General features: G+C 60.9%; 1 protein-coding gene across 6 annotated transcripts in view; it reads right to left on the reverse strand.

The window, feature by feature from the left end:
- Positions 1-5,539: 5,539 nt before the first annotated feature.
- Clec16a (C-type lectin domain containing 16A) overlaps positions 5,540-20,389 on the reverse strand; it is a 190,029-nt gene continuing 175,179 nt past the window's right edge. For 4 of the 6 annotated variants that reach the window (XM_047533059.1, XM_047533057.1, XM_047533058.1 and 1 more), the window contains 2 exons: positions 18,125-18,283; positions 5,540-8,768 (listed from right to left, as the gene is read on the reverse strand). In XM_047533059.1, the coding sequence (XP_047389015.1) occupies positions 8,407-8,768; positions 18,125-18,283 (521 nt within the window). In that variant the 3' untranslated portion in view covers positions 5,540-8,406. Of the gene's footprint in view, positions 8,769-11,893; positions 12,018-18,102; positions 18,284-20,389 lie in introns of all 6 variants that reach the window. The other 2 variants (XM_047533061.1, XM_047533060.1) reach the window with 2 other exon arrangements.

The raw sequence follows: 20,389 nt of genomic DNA on the forward strand, positions 1-20,389 counted from the left end.
CCCCTTGCTGCCCTGGTCTGGCTCTCAGAGAGGCAAAGGAGCCAGGCTGGAGAGGAGGGTTACTGGAGGCCTTTGTCACAGTGACAGTCAGCTGATCCTCACAGGTGTCCCCTGCAGGCTGACCCAGCTGACCAGAGCGACAGGCCCGCCCAGACCCGTGGTCCTTAGAGATGGAGGCCACGTATCAACCGGAACGCCGCCTGTCCATTGCTTCAATGGCCAGAGCACGTGGAGACAGGGCTGGAAGGAACAGTGCCGGCTGTCAACAGGGCTGTCCCAGGGAAGAGGGTGGAAACACGGTTTCTCGCTACTTTGCCAAGCTGCCAAGCGCGACGGACTCCTCCGGCAGTCACTGGAAGCAAGAGAGCAGAGTAAAAAGATGGCACATGCCGAGGGGAGAGGCGTGGGCGGCTCCGGTGGACCCCGGGCCGGGACCGTTCGTTTGAAACTTGGCCAAGCCTCAGGCCCGGCCGGGGACCAAGCGCTGGCCTCCCCCACGTTCCCACGGCCAGTCTGTCTGGCTGTACCTCCAAGACGTGTCTGTCGTGGGCCACTTGCCTGGTGGTAACTGCCCCGTGTGGCAATGGGCCCTCTGGATGGCTCTCGGCCTGAGGGTCTGACGTGTCTCCACTGCTAGGCCCTCAGTGTGTCCCCGGCTCAGACTCAGGCGGAGCCCCTCCAGCGGCCTCCTGGCAGGTCCCTGGGCACAGGTCCGGGTCCTGCAGGCCCCACCCGCGGAGTCTCCCGTGCCTGTCGGAAGGTGCTCGCTGAGGGGCTGTCTAGGCCCCAGGCGGGCAGCTGGGGCAGCAGGCTGTCTGTGCTCCGGGACACGGGAACCCACACAGACGTGCCCAACCGTCCTTCCCAGGCTGTCCTGAGGCTGACCTGCCCGTGCATCCACAGAGGGTGAGCGCCGGGCGCCCGCAGCAGCGCCCAACGGTGCCGGGACCTTCAGCTGATTCCTGCCCTTCCCTCCCAGCCCCACCGCTGCTTCCTGGGCCGCCTCTCAACAAACCGACCTCTCCCCTGAGGTAGGTTCCTTAAGTGGAAACGAGGGGACTTTGAATGAGACTTTGAATGCAGCAAACAATCAAAGAGACAAAAGCCCTTTGAGGTCTGAGCAATGCCAGGAAGGAAATGGGTGGCCACTGGGGCAGAGAAAAGCAGGCCGAGGACTTCAGAACAGCCTCTGGAAGGTGGCATCAAAGGGGCGACCAGGAGGAGCAGGGAGGGGCCCCAGGGGACAGCAGGCAGGTGCCAAGGTCCTGGGGCGGGAAGGGCTGGGGGTCTTCCAGGACAGGACGGTGGGCTCAAGCCCTGTGTGAGGGGTGGGGCGTGGCCAGGGGCTGCAGAGGTGGCCGGGCTGCCTCTCCTCTCGGCTGCTGTATCGCTGAGAGTTCTGGGAAATGGACCCAGCAGAGACTAGCTAGAGATTTATTATAGGAATCGGTTCTCATGATCACGGAGGCCGAGCAGTCCCAGGACCTCTGTCTGCGACCCGGAGGCCGGGAGAGCGGGTGGTGGGTGCAACTCCAGTCCAATGCAGAGGCCTGAGAACCAGGCACCCATGTCACCGCCCCAGAGCTCTGCTTGCTGTGGTGGAGCCCTCGGCGACTCAGACGGTCCCAATGTAGTCAGGCCCCGGGTTCAAGCACCCCTCCTCTCCAGAAGCCCTCCCAGCCATGCCCGGGACAACGTCAGGCCAGCTACGTGGGCACCCCCTGCCCGGTCCAGTCAGCACCTCAACTCAGCCACCGCGGCTGCCCTCGGGGATCCGCTGGGCACCTTCGACCCATTCCAGGGCCGGTCCGAACCCCAGATGCTGGTTCCCCCCGTTTCCGAGGGAGCCCCGGGCATCAGGGCCTCTTTGAAGCCCTTCCGTGATTCCAGATGGCCCCCCACTGAGACCCCCAGGGCCAGGCGGGGCTCTGAGTGCTCAGTGGACCTGTCCCCTCTTCCCTACACCAACAGGACACTGCCAGCCAGTTCTCATCCTGCAGAGGAGGAAACCGAGCCTCGTCAAGTTCAGCCACCTGCTCAAGGCCATGGGACTGGAGCTCTGTGGGGACTTGAACCCGGTCAGCTGGCCATGGCCTGTGCTGCCATCCGCCCTGTCCTGCATGGGCTTCTCGGGGGTGGAGACGCCAGCAGAAGCTGTCTCAGCTGAGGCAGCCGGGGCTGGGGTGGCAGGATTCACGGCAGGGGCAGAGGAGCGCCCTCAACCCCCCTGCCCTCGCCAACAGGCCCCGCAAGTTCTTGCACAGGTTTGTCGTGGTGAGGCTCCGGGGACACCAGAGTGAGCACGAGGGGCGCGGAGGCCAAGGCCGTGGGCAGAGGCCCGGGGGGCGTTCGGGCTTTGGGAGCCTGGCAGGCTCCGGAGCCTGTGCCCAGCCAGGGGAGCAGGGGCAGCAGACCCAGGGCCGCCTGGCGGAGGGCTGGAGGGCGGCCCACGGTAATGACCGCGGAGACCCGTGTTGCCGCCGCCGCGCCTTCTGCCTGGTGGCCCCGAGGACGTGTGGGGCCCCCGGATCCTGAGCGAAGGTGCCGACAGGTCTTTAGCTCCCCCTTACCAGAGGGCAGCCTGGGCCTGTGGCTGACGAGGAGCCCAGTTAAAGCTGAACCACGGGATTCGTGGGCTGCGGTGGCGTTGAGGGCACCTTCCAGTCCTGCTGAGTGTCATGGCTGGAGGACGAGTTTCCTGAAAAGACCGTCCTCATCCTCAGCCCCGGGCGGGGCCCCCGAGTTGACTTTACTTGGAGCTAGGGCCTTTACGGATGTCACTAAGTTAAGGAGCCTGAGGTGAGGTCCTCCTGGGTCAGGGTGGGCCAAGGTCCAAGGCCGGGGGCCCGAGAGACAGGCTGGGAGGCCAGCCAGAGACCCGGAGGAGGCCTGAGCCCTGCCGGCAGCGACCGAGGGACTCGCCGATGACCCCCGGGTTGCTGGAGCCACCAGTGACTGAGAGGCCTGGAATGGACGCACCCTCGGCCTCCCAAAGGCCCTGGCCCTGCGGGCCTGCAGTGTGCACCCTGGACCCCGCGCCGAGGACAGCTCCTGCGCCGCAAGCCGCTCTGCAGTGCTCCCTCGCTAGGCGCCGGGACACTCACGCAGCCAGGGCACGGGTTTCTGCCCCAGCAGCCCGCTTCCCTTCATGGAGCTGATCTAAAGGCCAGTCCAAGCCACGGCGAAGAGGGCTCAGGTGTCAGGAGTGTGGCAGTGAGCACAGCTGCTCAGAGCACAGGCTGAGGCTGGCAGGTGGCCTGGGGGCCCAAGCAGGGTGCCGTGGTGGCTCCAGGCGCTGGAGCCCTGAGCAGGCGGCGCAGGAGCCCCAGGCGGGCTGAAGGCAGGGGACCGGCCCTCAGCCAGCTTTGCCTCCCTCGAGTGAATTTCTGGGAAGTCCAAGGTGCCCAGTGATTCAGAACCCGTCCTCCTCCAGGGAAAAGCACTTCAGACCTTGAGGGTTTTTTCCCGATCACCCTGAAGTGCCACCAGGAAGCAGGACAGGAGGGGAAGGGGGTTTCCAGGAGTTGGCTGGCGGGAAGCGGTCTTCCCCTCCCGTGGGGGACTAAGGTTGCTGGCGGGACGTGGCCCCCAGCCCTCCCTGGGCCCTCCCGCCAGGGTCCTCAAGATGGAGGGGAGACCCTGCCAGGCCCCAGCCCTGGTGTCCCTGGACTGCGACCTCACCAGGCCCTGTGGAAATAATGCCGGCAGCCGATCCATCACAGGTCACTTCCAGCACAGGGAGGCAGGGGCAGGGAGGCAGGTGGCAGCGTCCTCGAGTCCCACACCGAGTGGCACTGCATTCTCCAGAAGAACCGGAGAACTCAAGAGGCAGGGCGGCTGGCCCTGGCCACCCAGCCAGCCACGGTGAGTCCTGGGTTTGAGCGGCTTTCTGGTTCTGTGCCAGGGGCCCCGGACAGCCGCCTTAGAAGCCAAAGGTCGATTCGGGCTCACGGTTGTTGAGGTTCCTTCACGGCCCACAGGCCCTGCTGCTCTGGCCTGTGCATCATGGAGGGAGCGTGTGGCCAGCAAAGCCCACACCCCGTGGCCGGGAATGAGAGCAGGAGAGGACAGGGAAGGGGTGGGGCCCACTGTCCCTTGGAGGCGCGCCCCAGGGATCTGGAGACGCCTGTGAGGCCCCGCCTCTCGCAGGCTGCACAGAGCTGGGGGCCAGGCCTTGGACACGTGGACCTGCAGGGGAACCTGGACCCAAACCACAGTGCTTGGAAGGCGGGCGAGGAGCCACGCTGAGCAGGTCTCAGGCCAGGGCTTCTGTGGGCCACCTGCCCTGAGCAAGTCCTCAGTCCTAACCTCCGAGGCTGGGCTGGTGGCTCCGTCCTCCCTTCACCGACGAGCAAACCCGAGCTCAGACAGGGGACCTGGCCAAGGCCACACGCCGGCAAGGGGCCCGGCAGGAATTAACCAGGCACACTGGCTCCCACTGCCTCCCCACGGGCCTCAGTGAGCATCAGCACGCTGAGGCACTGGGCTCCAGGCGATTCCGACACCCAGTGGCATCTGAAGTCCTGCTGTGCCTCCTTCCTGTCATGCCCCAGGGACAAGTGCGTCAGCAGTCGGGGGTTCTGTGCGTGGCAGGCCTGGGTGTCGTCTGGGGTCCTGGGGAAGAACTGTCTGTGAGGGAGGCTGTGCCGCAAGAGGGCCCAGAGGACCGCCACCCTGCTCCTCCCTGCCGCCCCCGTGCCCGGCCCTTGGCTTGGCATCTTGGGATGGACAGGGGGTAGCGGAGCCCCCATTGGCCACCTCCATCCCCAGGTATCCTGCTAGCAAATTCCTTGTCCTACACGGAAGCCGCCAAGGTGTGTGCATGCCCACAAGCCCAGAGCAGGGCTGCCGTGCAGGAAGCAGCGGCTGCAGGCGGGCAGTGGCGGACAGCGGCGGCCACGGGTGCAGAGCCTCACCTGGGACCTCCAGGGACCTCCAGGGATGGTCCCAGGCAAACCTAGGCACTAGGGAAGGGGCCGTGCTGGCTGCCAGCGTGAGGCCGGGCGGCGAGGGGGGCAGCCCACCGCGGCCGTGGCTTCCTGCTTCCCGCAGCATGGTCTCCACCTGCTGCTTCTTTAGAGTTTGCTCGCAAGACCCAGAAGTCTCCAGCCATTTCTGGGCCAGGCGTAAGCTGGAGTGCCAGACGTTTTGGAGGCCTGTGGTCCATCTCCGGGATCCCCAGGGTTCCCACTGGTGTGCAGGGTCCATTCCAGCACACCTCCAGGACAAGAGGCGGGGAATTCTGGTGGGGAGTCACCTGCTGACACGTGAGGGACATGGAATAGGACAAGCTGTCTGCACCTGGCAGGGGTGGGCATCTTCCTCCAGGAGCCACTGTGCCCGAGTTGTCCCCAGCCTCAGAGCAGGACTTGCCCTCTGACCTCTTGCAAACCTGGGCAGGGGGTAGATGGGAGGGCAGGGAGGGGCTTTGGCCACCTCATCCCACCGAGCAGTGTGACAGGAGGGTCAGCCCAGGTGTCCCTTCTGCCAGGCCACACCTCCCGCCACAGCCCGAGGAGCAGCAGGCCACATTCTTGCTAACTTTTTTTCCTCTTTTATTGCCAAGTTCAATTTACAAGGAAGTCCGGGTTTTCATTTCCACCCTCGTGTTCTGTACCCACGAAGCGTGAGTCATGCTGGCCGAGGCAGGTACTTCCCGAGAACGGCCGGGAGCGCTGTTTCCCAACCCCTGCTCCTCCCTGGGACAAGAACTATTTGCATCTTTCCAACTCATAAGGAACCTAAGGAACTCAGACTATGCCCAAGGTCAGCATGATTACAGCGAACGTTTCCTATTTATTGCATCTGGAAGTAGATCAGGATCGGCGCCTTTTTGGAGCCAGTGCATCCCAGAGACCACGCAGAGCCCAGCTGGGCACCTGGTGCTGCCAGTGCCTGGGTGGGGAGCTGCCTCTTGCAGGGTGAGAGCAGCCAGGCAGAGAGGACGGCAGGGAGGACCCTCCTCCAGCCCCCCTGCTGTGGCCACCCTTGCTCTGACTTGCTGGGGTGTCCTGCATGCCCAAGCCTCCAAACTGGAAAGGGGCACGTACGTCTGTCGCTCTGGCAACCTCAAAGGCCAAGAGGTCTGGGGTTCCAGTGGCCGCCCTGAGGCAAACCCAATGGGCCTGAGGGACTTGGGAGGGCCACCAGGGCAGGCCATGTGCTCTCTGCAGGGGTCCCGAGTGCTGACTGGGCTTCTGAAGGCTGTCCCCACGTCTGTCAGTCCTGCAGGCAGAGGTCGTGGCCCCGGCTGAGGGCTTGCCCAGACCCCTGCCGGACGCCAGAGACCCACGTGCTCTGCCTGGACAGGCCTGGGAGGTCCCAGGTGCCCCTGAAGACACCTGTATCTGCGCCGAGGTAACCAAGACCTGGACGAGGCGGGTCCTTTTTCAGAGCCCAGAGGGCCAGCGGCCTCCTCCCGCCTCCCACCCTGCTTGAGGAAGTCCCCACCCTGCTGGCCAGGAGGGGTCTCACTGAGGCGAGCTACCGACACCGGTGAAAGGAAGCTCCTGGGGATGACCCGCGAGCACGGCTGGGGACAGAGGGTAGCAGCCCTGGCCTGACGGGGGCCTTTTGCCCAGCGCCTGGTCCTCCTGGGTCTGCCCGTGACCTTTGTCCTTCAGCCGTGGCAGCTGTGGAGCTGGCTGGGGTCCCTGGTCTCAGGAGCAGGCGGTGGTCCTGGAAGGCTGGGGCCACCGGCATGAGTGTCACCAGGGAGCTGCATGTGGTTCTCACGGGCACGGTGGGCGGGAAGTTGCTGGCCTTTCTCATTTCTCCCACGGAGACAGTCATTTCAAAACCAGGGCTGGCCTGTCCTCTGTCCGCCCCTCCCTCCGAAGATGGAGCACACGTGGCCGGCTGCTGGGCACAGGAGCCCGCCTCCCCGGCCCGTTCCCTCCACCTCCCCTTCCTAGGAGCTTTGCTGAGGACCCCCTGCCTCAGTGCCCTCCTTTTGGAAGCAGGTCTTGGTGGAAGGGAAGTCGTGGCGGTGACGGCTGAAGGCACCCCAGCGAGGCGGCTCTTGCCTGCAGAGCCGTCCCACAGGCACCGCTGCCCCGGCTGGCAGAACTGCTGGCTTCCTCAGGAGATGAGGTCTGGCCTCGGGGCCCCGAGGGAAGGCTGGCCTGGCAGAGGTGGCAAGGGCCACCTCCCTCCAGTAGGGAGATGGTGAGCTCCTGGCACTCCTCCTGAGGCCACCCGAGTAGCCAGGCTGGGTGGACACTGACACCTGTTATGAACACGCCTGCAGGAAAGCTGTGCCATGGAGCAGCCTGGCGGCCACGCTGGTGGAGAAGGGGTGGCAGGGTCACATCCTGCTGCCTGCACATGCCAGCCAGCGGGGAAGGGACAAGCCTGAGTCCTGGCAGCAGAGCAGCGGGGAGGGGCAGGCTGGTGCTCTCGGGCCCTGCCTGAGCTGGGGCCTCTCTGGACTTGTGTACGCACAGGGGGTGGCAGGTGACGCCGAGGACACGTCCCGTCTTCTGTTCCTGTCAAGCCACTGGGTCTGGAGTCTTCGGTCCCCAGTGGCCCCTTCACAGGTAAAGAGAGAAGGTGGCAACTGAGGCAGGGGCTGGAGACCTGTCCCCGGTGGTGCTGGAGCGAGTGAGGAGCACGTTCGGGGACAGCTGCTGGGCCTGTGTGGAGACCTCGCTCGGGTCAGGCCTGGAGCAGCCGCCGGCCTCTCACGCCACACGGACCTGAGAGCACATGTAACTCCCTCAGTTTTATTTAGAAAGAACCCAAACTTTTCAGGAAGGTACTTTATCATTCCACAGGCTTGCAAAGTTAGTAAGAGGGAAATAAGACTCATTTAAGACACAGTGACAGCGACAATAAGAACTCTACAGTAAAACATGGAGAAACTCAAGGGAAACCAAAAGGAAACCTTAGCAAGATTCTTACACTTCTAACGTGACATCCGACCTTGGAGTTGTGGATTTGTTTGGACTTTTCCCCAAAGAGATGCCTTTTAAATAAATGCTTTCATCTGCTGCCAAACGCAGAAATAAATAGTCGAAGGAGGTGTGTATCTAAGTTTGCCTTGCTGCAAACTTCTACCCAAAGTGACCTTGTCCAGTTCTGTGCACAGCAGGGAGGGTGACAGAGGCGCCAGGCCAGGGAGGGAGGGTGCTGGTGGGCTCAGAGACGGGAGCCCGCTCCTCCTGCCTCCCCGGGGGGCCGTGGCGGTGTGTGCACTGGGTGTCTCCGTGGGTCGCGGCTGCTCTCAGGTCTGAGTGGGGAGGGATTCAGATGGCGCACAGCAGCCTCCGATGCGCGGCACTCAGGGACGGGGGTGCAGATGTTACCGGGGCGTGAAGAGCTGTGGGTGCTTCCGATGTCCGGCCGTCACTGCACTGGGGTCCCTACCAGCGGGCTGCACGCACAGGGGAGGCCCTGGGCACCCACTCAGTGCTGGGCAGGGCCCGTGGGCTCTGTACTCGCAGCCTCTTCCTCTGGGGTCTCTGTGCCTGCGGTGGCTGGCGTGGGAGGCTGGGGCATGCCAGCAAGGGTTCGGAGGCTGTGGGGGTCCACGGGCGGGACCAGGGTCAGTGACTCGACGCTGGGCGTGTCGGCAGTGTCCTCACAGAGCAGGGAGATGGTGGGCTGCTGTGCGGGGAGGAGGCTGGGGGACAGGTGTGCCGTCTCCACCTCTGTGCCCCTGGCCAGGCTCTTGCTGGGCCTGGCGTCTGCTTCCATGTCACTGACGATCACCAGCTGGTGGGGAAGGTGAGGCGGAGGCTGAGGCTGCTCTGGAGTGGTGGGGACGTCTGTGTGGGAGGAAGAAAACAGGACACGCTCAGCTCGGGGGTGCTTCGCCCAGGCTGCTGCTCTGCGCCCATCTGAACCAAGGCCCAGGGACGTCTGGGTGGGAGGCGGCTGGTGCTGGGGCATGACCTGTTCCACCTACTCCTTCTGCTCCAGCCTTACTGGGCCTGGGGAAGCGTGTCAGGGCCCAGGGTCACCCTGACTTATGGAAAGCTGGGGGCTTGTGCACGGCTGGCACGTGGCTGTGAAAGCCACATCAAACACAGGCCTGGCCTGGGCGGGCTGTGTGCAGGTACCATGGGACACCTGCCCCACCATGGGGACACGACTAGGAGTCACTGCACCCAGGTGTGCCCAGAACTTGGGCCATTTCCAGAATCTGCATTTGGTAATAGTCACCCAAGAAGGAGCCCACTGTGATATTTCTAAAAAAAAAAAAAAAAAAAAAAAAAAAAAAAAAAATATATATATATATATATATATAGTTTTCTCAGCTTACAAAACCTTGAACGGTGGTGGGTCTCCTCCTCGGGTGTAGAGGCGGCACCCACCGAGGGCCTGGCTTGCCCAGGCCACTGCCATCTGAGCTTACCCACCGGAGCTAGAGAGAAGCCAGGAGGCTTTGCCTGGTGCAGGTATTTTCAGAGTGGCAATTTCCTTTTTTTGGTGTTTTTCAAAATCCTCCATGAGACTGACAGTGACGGCCTGCTTTCCGATGGTGTGTTGGCCTGGGTGGGCACCAGGAGCCAGCAGGGTTCTGGTGGAGGGAGGTAGAGGCCAGGCACTGAGGCTCAGACCAGAGGGTGGTGGGCGTCCCTGTTGGGCGGCAGATCCTTATTTGTGATCTGGGATTGACAGACCACAGGCTGCTGTGCTTTGGGGCACCGAGGGACAGTGCCCAGGCCCTGGGAAGATGGATGACGGTTTTTGTTCAGTGATTCCAGTTCAGCTAGTTTTTCTTTTGTCTTTTAAGCCGAAATAAAACAGAAAGGCAAACTGAACACAGAGCAAAACAATGGAAAAACAAAGAGCAAATCAAATCAAAGCGCGTGGCACGTGGGATGGAGGAGGCACGCATGGCGGGCCTCCCGGCGCACGCCCCTCCTCCCTCAGGCTCCTGGGGGCCCAGGCTTATTTCTCCTGGGCCCTCCACCCACCTTCCTCTTCGGTGGTGCTGGGGATGGACCCAGGTCCCTGAGCATGCTGGGCAAGTGCTCTGCCACCAAGCTGCAGCCCCAGCCTGTCTGGCCTTTTTTCTTTTTAAACAAAGCAAGAGAGAGTGAGTGAGAAAGAGAAGGTCCAGAGACTTTGGGCCTGTCCTTGCTTGGGAGGTGGCAGCTGGCACCAGGGACACTGGTGGACAAAGTGATCGAGACATGATCCGAGCCCAGAAGTGCCCAAGTTCTGCTATTCCCGAATTCTGGTTTCTCTGAATGTCAACTGATCTGCTCCACCGGGTAAGGACACCACGTGGAGCTGGGTCACTTCAGCTCAGGCTGTTCTAGCATAAACCCCTTCCTGCATCCATCAGAGGGTGTGGTTCTCTGAGCCAGTGGGACTCATGACTCTGGCGGCCCCCACGCTCTTCAAACAGGCAAGAGCCTCTCTAGGAAGTTATGCACGGGAGTTTAGCAGTTGACAAAGCAGTATGGAAGTGACTAATTCGACCAGTGGCCCTGTCCTGCCATCTGGAGAAAGAGGGCAAATGGTTCCCTTCGTGTGTTCTCTAAGCAATGCACGAGTCCCCTCTCAGCTCAAGCCTATGTCGGCTCTCGCAATCCAAGAGCTGGCAGCCTTTCCCGGAGACCTAGTGGGTGTCTGGGGGGAGAACAATGAGCCATGTGGAAGACTTGTCAAATCCATTCAACGAGCGAACCTACCAACAAGCAATACGCGTGTGCTACACTGGATTCTTCTTTAGGAAAAGAACCAACAGTTTTTGTAAAAGAGTTGGTTAGTCCCTTAGAACACCTCTTCTTACTTAACAGGAAGCTGTAACTCCCTCTTATCCATCTGCTAAAGGTCACCTCTGCTTCTTCCCTTTTCAACTGCTAAGAATTGCTTCCTGACTGATCTACAAATTCACCCTGTCCAGGGAGGGGGCAGAAGGACATACGACTGCCATGTTTGCACCAGGGGAAGCCCAGCAAGGACCGTTTCCTGGTCAAGTGCTTAGCTGCCAAGGTTATTACTGAGCCTTTGGTGTTGCTGGTCTGCTGGTGTTTTTGAGCCCAAAGGCCAGAAGTTGGGCCCAGGAAATGAGGAGTTGGAAGAAGTCTGACTTCCTGGCCATGGACAGAGCCAAAGCTGGCAGGGAACCAGGAAGGGGTTCTCCCAAGGCTCTGGCCCACGAGGACAGCAAGGCAGTGGGCCCCCTCCTTCCTGGCCAGCACCCCAGAGGCTGGTCTGCAGCTTCGAGGCAGGGCCTCAGCTGACCCTTGCCAAGTGCGCAGTGGTTTCCAGTACAAATCTGTACTTGCTGGGCCTGGGCTGGGAGAGGCAGGGCGGCGAGAGAGCTGCACAGCAACAGGGGCGAAGCTCAGGACAGCAGAAACGAAAAGAAGGCGGCAAGCGCAACTGTCCTGGAGGGGGCATGTCAGCCACCACAGCAGCAGCGTCACAGGGAGGGCAGCACTGGGCCTGCCGAGGGGGCCCGGGACAGTCAGTGCGGACGCTGCACGTGAACGGGAGACAAGGGACCTGAACTCGGCGTGCATCTGTGAGGGAGAGGACGCTGGCCTCTGGCTGGAAGGTGGATGAATGAGCCACTTAGCTTCAGTAAGGCCAGGGGAAAAGGAAATTGGGTGACGTCTCGGCTGCTTTTTAAAGTTCTCAACTCTCCAACGGCCTGGCTGCAGGGACCTGCAGGGACGCCTCGGCTCGCCTCATGCTGGCGGTACTACAGGGACGAGGACAGCGCTTCGAGGCTGCACGGGGGCTGGAGGCGAGGCCAGAACAGGAAGGGGCGGAGCGGCATGGGGAAGCCAAGGAAAGGCTGGTCCTGGACGGCTGCTCCTGAGGCCCACCGTCCCCTCTGGCCCAGCCCGGCCCGTGCTCCGGCGGACCCAGCCGACCAAGGCCGCAGGGCGGGGACATGGGGCCCCTGGGGCTGCTGGAGGAGACCTGCCTGAGGTGACCGTGCGCGAGTTGTCGTGGCAGCCGCCGTCCCGAGCACTAAACCCAGTGGCCGCCGTGACTGTCGGCCTCCGACAGGCTGAACACTCGCCGGCGTCCTTTCCTGCCACTCCTGACTAGAGGGAAAACACAGCGACAGATCATAGAAAGCCTTTAACAATGGAACAGCGAGGGGACGTGGAGGGAGGGACACACAGCAGCGACGGACGCGAAGCATCGACGAGTGAGGGGACAGGCCCAGCCGGCGTGGCACCGGCTCGGGCAGACGAGACGCCCCCCCACCCCGGGACCCGGCAGTCGGGAGAGCTAGGAGCCTGACCATCACCCGAGCGACCTAACAGGGTGAGGGACAGGAGGCTTGGTCCTGTTGGAAGGAAAGATGGGTCATTAGCAACATCCGGACTCGGTCAGAAACCTCAGGGACAAAACCCGACTGCCCATCAGTTCCAGCTGGGGCCAGCAGGGAGGAGACCACTGGCCTCTCTGGGGAGGGCAGCTGCGTGGCTGGAGCAGCTCAGTGGGCCCGCCGGCCCCTGGCCAGACTGAGGCGCGGCAGCTCTCACGCCGGTGTCGGTGCTGGCTGCAGCCACGGGCAGGCTCTGGAAGGTTCTGGAAAGCCTCTGCGCTAGAGGTGCCACTCGGTGCCCTTGCCCCACCCTGCCCTGGGCCTTAGAAGGCCCAGAGTGAACCACTGCAGGACAGCTGGGGCGGGCGCCGAGTGGGAGTCCCAGGGTGGGCGCTAATCGGCTGGAACAAAAGTGTTCGGAGCACCTCGCGGCCAAGGGGGTCACCACTGGAGCAAGCTCGGGAGGCGCACCAAGGCCCAAGGAAGCCACAGGATGAGACGGGAACGCACGTGGGCGCTACGGCACTGCAGGCCGGGAGGAGGTGGGAACGACTAGTTTTGTTATATGTATTTCACCACATTAAGTGCCACGGAGAGAACTGGAGAAGAGCGGCGCCTCTTCCTTGGGGTCTTGCCTGGGGTCTAAGGGCTGGGTACAGGGACGTGCCGGCAGTCTCGGCTGCCTGGCTTTCAGGCGGCCTGAAAAGAGGGTGTGCGCAGACCAGGGGCGGGAGGGAGCTGCAGGGTCCCAACACGGTCACCCTCAGGAAGCAGCCTCTTTTTTTTTTTTTTTTGTACCAGGGATTGAACCCAGGGGCACTTAACCACTGAGCCACAACCCCAGAGACAGGGTCTTGCTGACTTGTTGGGGTCCTAAGTTGCTGAGGCTGGCTTTGAGCTTGTGATCCTCCTGCCTCAGCCTCCTGAAGCACTGGGATCACAGGTGCGCATCACCATGCCCAGCCCTTCTTTCTGTAAGACCCTGGGGAGGGTGAAAGGGGGCCTCAGCTCATAGCTTAATGGGTTCTAAAATGGACATTTAAAAGGGCAGACCTTCACTCTGATGTCATTTTCTAACACTTTTCAAAGTAGCTCACTTGGAACCCGTGTGAAATCCAGCAACCTTGGAGATCAGGCCAGAGGCTGTTTAAGGAACTCAGGGTAGGTCACAGAGCTCTTATCTCAGGGGATGGTTCCCCCCCCCACACACCTTTTTTTTGTACTAGGGATTGAACCCAGGGGTACTACCATTAAGCTACCCCCAGCTCTTTTTATTTTTTATTTGAGAAAGGATCTTGCTAAGTTGCTGAAGCTGGCCTTGATCTTGCAATCCTCCCGCCTCAGCCTCCCAAGTCGCTGGGATTACAGGTGTGCGCCAACATGCCTGGTCATGAGGAGAGGGGTCTGTTATTAGAATTCCACGGAGTGTGAGTGAGTACGCGACTGTGACCACGTGGGCAGGTCCACTTGCCGCATGACTTCGTTAGCGACTGAGCATGGGCAGCCGGTACACGCACACGTGCTGCTGTGTCACTGTGTGGGTGGGTGTGCAGGGGGCGGGAAGATGACCTGAAGTACTCCTACTGACCCACCTGGTCCTAAAGTCGAGCCTATTTTCTTTTCCCGCCATGCGTTTTCTGCAGTCTAGTGTCTCAAAACCCTAAAGTGTTCAAGGGGAAGGCCGCTGGTTCCAACCCTGTCATTTTCTCACCAGGGATCACGCTGAGGCGCATCAGGCTGATTCTGCTGGTGTGTAGCCACAAGATGCCTGGGCTGTGGACACTGCGGCACAGGGTGTCCTCCAGGCCTGCCCACTGGGCACACAGCACCCAGAGCACTTTCTTTAAAGGTCAGTGAGCTGGGTGCCCCTAGTGCTAGCACTTGGGAGGCTGAGGCAGGAGGATCGCTTGAACCCAGGAGTTTGAGGTCAGCTTGGGCAACACAGTCAGACCCTGTCTCATTAATGAATGGCAGTGGGCAAATGGACTGACCGGTGCATGGGGCGTTAAAGCCGGCCACTCTTTGAGAGGCAAAAACTGACAATGAAGATAAAACCCCCTTGATCCCAACCGCCCCGGCTGGTTCCTGGGGTGTCAGGGACTTCAGTTTGGGCCCTCCCTGCATCTGGTGTTTCTGGGCCTTTGACCTGAGCCCTCCAGGCACCTGCAGCTGTCTCCAGCAGGTGGAGGGACTGTCGACACAGGGAGTCCCTGGGTGACCGGGCCGTCTCCTTCCAGCTCCTGGCTCGGGGCCTCTGCTGTGCGAGGCCTGCAGTGCCTCGGGCGATGGCCGAAGGAAGTGCATCTCAGAGGCTCCTGCCCGGCTGTACTCAGAAAGGCAGGCTTGACAGGGAGACCCAAGGGAGATGGGGAGAAGCGTCTCACAGAGGGCGTGGGGCCCTGGACCTGTGAGAGCCACAGGCCGCCTTTCCCTGGGCCCCTGGGTCTCGTTCCAGCGATGCCTCCTCTGGGAGCCTCTGGAACCTTCCACAGCTGTTCCGAGTCACTGATGAAGCCCCTGCAGGCCTTCTCTGTGGCCGTCTGTGACTGACACGTCCAAGGGTTGCTCCCGCCTGTGAGACCCATGCTGTGCCACCCAGTATCCGCGATGCCTGTGCCGAGCAGGGCTCAGCACAAGCTGATGTGCTCAGAAAAGGCTGACACAACGGGAGGGGTGGTCACCAAGCCAAGGTGGAGAAGCTCCAGAAGCGAGGCGAGGCCGGCACGGAGGGGCCTCTTGGGTCAGGTCTGGAGTCCACAAAAACAAAAGGGGCAGCCTGAGTCACTGAATCCCGGAATCCCAAACTGAAGGCCCCACAGGAAGCGGAGAACATCTGTATTTGGGATAAACATGGGTCTTTTTCAAACCCAGGCAGGAAGCGTAAGGTCCCCTGAGCTGGACAGCTGGACAGAGTGGAGGCAGATAACCTAACCGAGCATCAGCTGGCTTCGTTCCTTGGGGTGGGGAGGACCCCACAGGGGCTGGCAGAGGACATGTGGCTGACTGGGCTCCACTTGGCTGGTTTTAAATTGGCACATAACCACTGTGCACATTTACTGATCCTTTGACACACGTATGTAACGCTGGTGGTGAAGTCAGGGCAACGAGCACTCGCACATCGATGGCTCACGTCAGGAAGCAGGTAAGTAAGGAACGGCACAGCAGAGCAGCCCACGTGCCACTGAACACAGAGCCCAGCCTCCCACGTAGCTGGATCCTTGTAACATTCCTAGCTTTCAGTGATGTCCTTGTACAATTTCAAAACTGTGGAGCAGCACCTCGGGAAATGGGGCCTGTCCTATCACCTGGTAGATGGCACCTCTGCACTTTCCCCACCTAACACCTGGCCATGCAGAGGGTGGCTTCCGCGGCAGAGATGGCCCTGAAATTGGCTAGTTCTGGCTTCAAAGGCCCGGGAGTGTCCTGGCCTCTGGGACGCTCTGTCAACACAGGGACAGGATGCTTCTGAAGTAGCTCTGTGCCCTTCAAGACTACTTTGAGGATAAGTGGCCCCACAGTGGCTGCCCAGACTGGGTAGCAGGTTGTTGGGGTGCACAGGCTGGGGCAAGAGGTCCCTGCAGCCTACCTGCTGCCAGGCTGGTCCTCTGGAGGACAGAAACCGGGCCTTGGCAGGTGGCCAGTCTGGCCAGGGTGCACAGGGACACCTTTCCCCATCAGAAACCAAACACTGGGTTACTACTCAGAGCCAGGGTCAAACTAGGACACTGGCAGAAGGGCGCCCATCCCAGCAGAAGTTCCTGTCCCCTCTTCTGTCCTTGGCTTTTCCTCTACACAGTTTTGTAGGACACCAGGCAGATGCTGGAGCCAGCTGGTTAGAACCACCCCTCCAGGGAACATGGAAATAAAACCCAGGCTTTGTTCTGGATGAACTGGGGTGGTTAAGGGCTGGCCTGGCAGCCTGGCATCAAGACAGGAGGAGCTTATGGGCTCTGCTGCCCTCTCCCTCCAGGGATCAAGAGCTGTGTCCCAAGGCGTCTGCTCCCCTTGTGACAGTAAAGCACAAGTCACCAGGAGCTGAGCTGTCTTGGAGTCTGCAGGTGGGACAGGTGGTGGGCCTCAGGTTCTTACTATTAGGTGGCAGAAAAAACAGGGACCTGTGTCCCTGTCACTGTGGGCCTGCTGGGACACGCTGAGTGGGAGTAGACACCTCGGCGGTCCCATAACTGACTGGAACTGCTTGGCCACCTGACGAACCAGGCTAATAGCCCTGGGTTTTTGAGATGAGAAGACGCGTTGCTGGCACGGTGCAGGGAGTGGTGGGGTAGGGACAGAAGGGCCGAGGAAGGCCAAGAGGGAAAGAACTCGCACGCCCTGCAGACAGGAGCCCCTGGGAGCAGCAGAGCTGAAGCCCCAGCCTGGGCTCGTCAGGTGAGCAGCCAGGTGCGGGGCCTGATTCTGGTAATGTGGCACTTGGCTGGTTTCAGTGTTAGGTAAAGAAGTAGACGGCTCACTTGTTCACTCAGCTGTCGGCTGGGCCTCCCTAAAAACCTGAGAAAGGTGCGTGGCTACGCAGGGGGAGCCTTCACCCCACGGCAACTGCGAACGTGTGCTTGGGTTGTACACACAGGCACGGAAGCACGCACAGGCAGGTGTGCACATGGGGCACACGCACCCGACCAGGATCAGGGGGACCTGAGAGCTGCTCCCGTCTGCATTCCCAGCCGTGAGTCCGGGAACAACATGGTGGCAATCAGTCTTAAATCAGGCTCGGCGTTTCTCAGGTGTGGCTACCTCCTTCTACCCTGGGGCAGGGAGAGGAGCAGAGGCCAAGTGGCAGAGGGTCCCAGCGAGGTGGCCTGAGGATGACCTTCCTGCCTGGGCCTTGTGATGCCAACAGGAGATGAAGTTAGCTGACGGAGCTCCCTGGGGAGGCCGGTGGGGCTGGAGGGCCACAGGCATGGACGGGGCTGGCTTAACTCCCCTGCTAGAGATGCAAAAGCTGGAAACGCTGGAGAGTCAGTGCCCAGGGAGATGCTGGCTCCTGCGCTGAGGGGGTGGTGGCAAGGCCAGCACCCTGCTGCATCTCTTCGTCACCATCCCTTTCTCCACGACTTAATGAGAGCTGTGTCAGGTGCCCTTACAGTGCGATGGGCCAGGGCCTTGAGTGCTCCTGCAGGAACAGTGCAGGCACCGAGGGGACCCAGGCTGGTGTCACTGGGACCCTCCACACCCACGGTGGTGATGTCGCTGGGGTGAGCTGCACTATCCGGGCTGGAGGCCATCGAGCTTGTCCCTGCCTGAGCCCTGCTCCTCTGGCTGCATTTAGGGGCCAAGCTGCTCAGGAAACAATCCCGTGCCTTTCCAATACGGCACTTTGGGTGCTCACGTGTGAGCGGCAAGAGGCAGCTGAGGTCGAGGCGGGGCTGTGGGCATGGACATCCCGTTCCCAGCTGACTCAGGAGCTCCTGGACTTGTGGACCGGTCTAAGCTAAGGGACAGCAAGATGTGATTCTGCCACACCCTGACCAGTCCTCAAAGGGCACAGGGTCACCCCTCGACAGACAAGTGGATGGCGCCAGCATGTGCAGAGGTATGCTGCGGGGAAGCGTTGGCAGGGACACGATGCTCTGCAAGGTCCCCCTCGCCCCCGGAGGCCCCTGCTGGTGACACCCGTGACTGTGGGGTTTCGGATGGGCCCCCCTGTTGTCCATCCCCTCAGCTCTGCACTCCGAGAAGTGCTTGCGGTGGGTCAGCCTGAGAGGAGCCAAACCGGAAGGTGGAGGGGGCCTCCCTAGAGGGCGGAAGCACCCCTGAGTGACAGCATCCTCTAAACACTGTGACACGCCGGCGGTCACGGTGGAGGTGAGGGATCAGGGGTTCTCCAAAGCGCCTACCCCTGAGTCACGTGGTCAATACCTGCTGGGCTCTGGGTCGCTGACGGGGTGGAGGATGAGCCCCCCGAGTCACAGTGGCTGGTGTTCCCGCTGCTGCTGGGGCTCCCGCTGGCAGATGGTGGTGACGGTGACGACAGGGACGGCGAGCTGTGCTGGTTTATGCACTGGGCCACAGCGAAGCCTGCAAGACAACGGACACCGTCAAGCAGAGGAAAGCGGCAGGCCCAGCAGAAGGCTCTTGATGTCAACCCGTCCCAGCTCCCAGAAAGCCGCGGCCTCTTCTCTGCGATGAGCTGACTTACTGGCCAGGGACTGACCTGGAAGCACGGGACGCCGTTTCCCAGGCAGCCCCTGAACCTGGGCAGGGCTGGGAGTTGTCACCTGTGCCTGAGTTTGGCCCAGCAGTCTGCAGGCTCTGCCCTTGAAAGGGGCGCACAGCCATGGGCTTCTGGTGCTGAGGTAGAGCTCACAGAGTTGCTGGGCACCTCGGGTCTTGGTCGACATGCCCGTGCTCTGCCAAAGGAGGGGCACCAGATGCAAGCTGGGAAGTCACCTGGGAGAGCCCTGGAACCTTCTTGTCAGAGATCTGCTCTGCCCCTGTGGTTCTAGGGAGGTGGGACTCGCAGCAACAAAGCCTGGTGGGGAGCTGCTCATCAGAGGCCTGAGTCACTCCAAAATTTGGAGCTTCTGTGATCTGTGGTCACCTAGCACACGGAGGGGACACGCTCCAAGTCTTGGAGACACTCGGACCTAGACAGTGAAACCTGGAACCTGCTACGCTATCAGGAGGCTTCGGTGCCTGGTAGTAGGGCTGAGGGGCTACCACATGGCTTGCAAAACCTTAAATATTTTACCACCTGACCCCAGACAGAAGCAGGGTGCTGGCCTGGTGCAGAGGATAGTGCTTATGTCCAGGGAAGCCTGGCTTTTAACCCGGGTCTGCTCACCTACCAGCCACGGGGCCCAGCAACCCTCTCACCTCCATCTGCTCCTTTGTGTGTGGAAGGCATCGGCTGCTCTACTCCCACCTGCTAGGACTCAGTGGGACCACACACCTGGCCACCAAGCAGGGGCCATTTGTACTGTTTGTGAGAAGCTACTTTTGTCAAAGGATCAGCTCTTAAAAATCAGAGGCCCTACTGATACGCCCAGCCAGACCCTGGGGGCCACACAACACAAAGCAAATCGACTGAACCAGCCTGCAGATGGGACCTGGCTGGCGGTGTCTGAGCTTGGAGCCGACCATGCTCGGTAGAGCACCAAGAGGTCCTGCCCACCTACTGCACGGCTTTGCTTATGGGGGACTGTGGGATCGGGGCCTGGGCGTCCCCGGGAAGAGGTGTTGTGTGATAGATGTGTGTGGCGGGAGTCAGGCAGAGGGAACCAAGGCAGACATCCGGCAAATCCAAATACTGGTCAGGAAAATTCCTTGGGGACAATCAGTCACAGCCTCAAGAACGAGTTTTATTGCTGCTCACTTCTTAATCACTTAAAGTGGTAAACCCTCGAGTTTACAAGCTGTTTACTTGCCTCGAAAATGAATTACCCCTTAACAAATCAAAATGTCAGGCGGCTTTTCCCAAGCTGCCTATTTATCAGAGGCACAAACACGGGGCCCGAGAGTGTCCTGAGAGTTGGGATTAAGCTGTGTATGCTCCTGACAATGACCCCGGCCCGCGGGGATGAAAGGCGCCACTGTGGCCCATGTGGTCAGCCCCCCGCCACCTTCTCTGAGGACACGAGTCTTCTCTCTTGCTCTCTGTGGACCTGGGCTGTGAGGGGGTGCGACTGCAGTGAGGCTGCTCCTGTTCCTTCATGGTGGCTGAGGATGTGGCTCACGGTAGAGACAAGCTACACAGCAGACCCTGCGTTTGATCCCCAGCACCGCAAAGAAAAAATAGAAACACAGAAAGTTCTTTCATTTGGAGAACGGGTTGGGGGGTCAAGCCGTAGACTGGCCATACGATCTGCATGTAAAAGAGTTGAAGAGACAAGAAACAGCCCAGCCCTGGACCTGGGCATTCGCAGGGTCCAGCTAAGCAGAGACACCTGATCACACCTTGCCCTCACCTGCTGCGACTAAAATCCCAGAGCTCCCTGCCTCTCCCCTCCCCCTCGGTGGCACGGGGATCCAGGAGGACAAAGCATTTTCTTCTTGTGGCCAGGTGCCAGGATGCCCCTGCAGTTTCAGGGCTCGCTCCCACTCTGAGAGTCTCTGTGCCACCTCAGAGGGCCGGAAGGGCACCAGAGAGAACATAAGATGAGCATCGGGCCCCGTGCCCCGGCT

Source organism: Sciurus carolinensis, chromosome 18 (assembly GCF_902686445.1).
Source record: "Sciurus carolinensis chromosome 18, mSciCar1.2, whole genome shotgun sequence".
Classification (NCBI taxonomy): domain Eukaryota; kingdom Metazoa; phylum Chordata; class Mammalia; order Rodentia; family Sciuridae; genus Sciurus; species Sciurus carolinensis.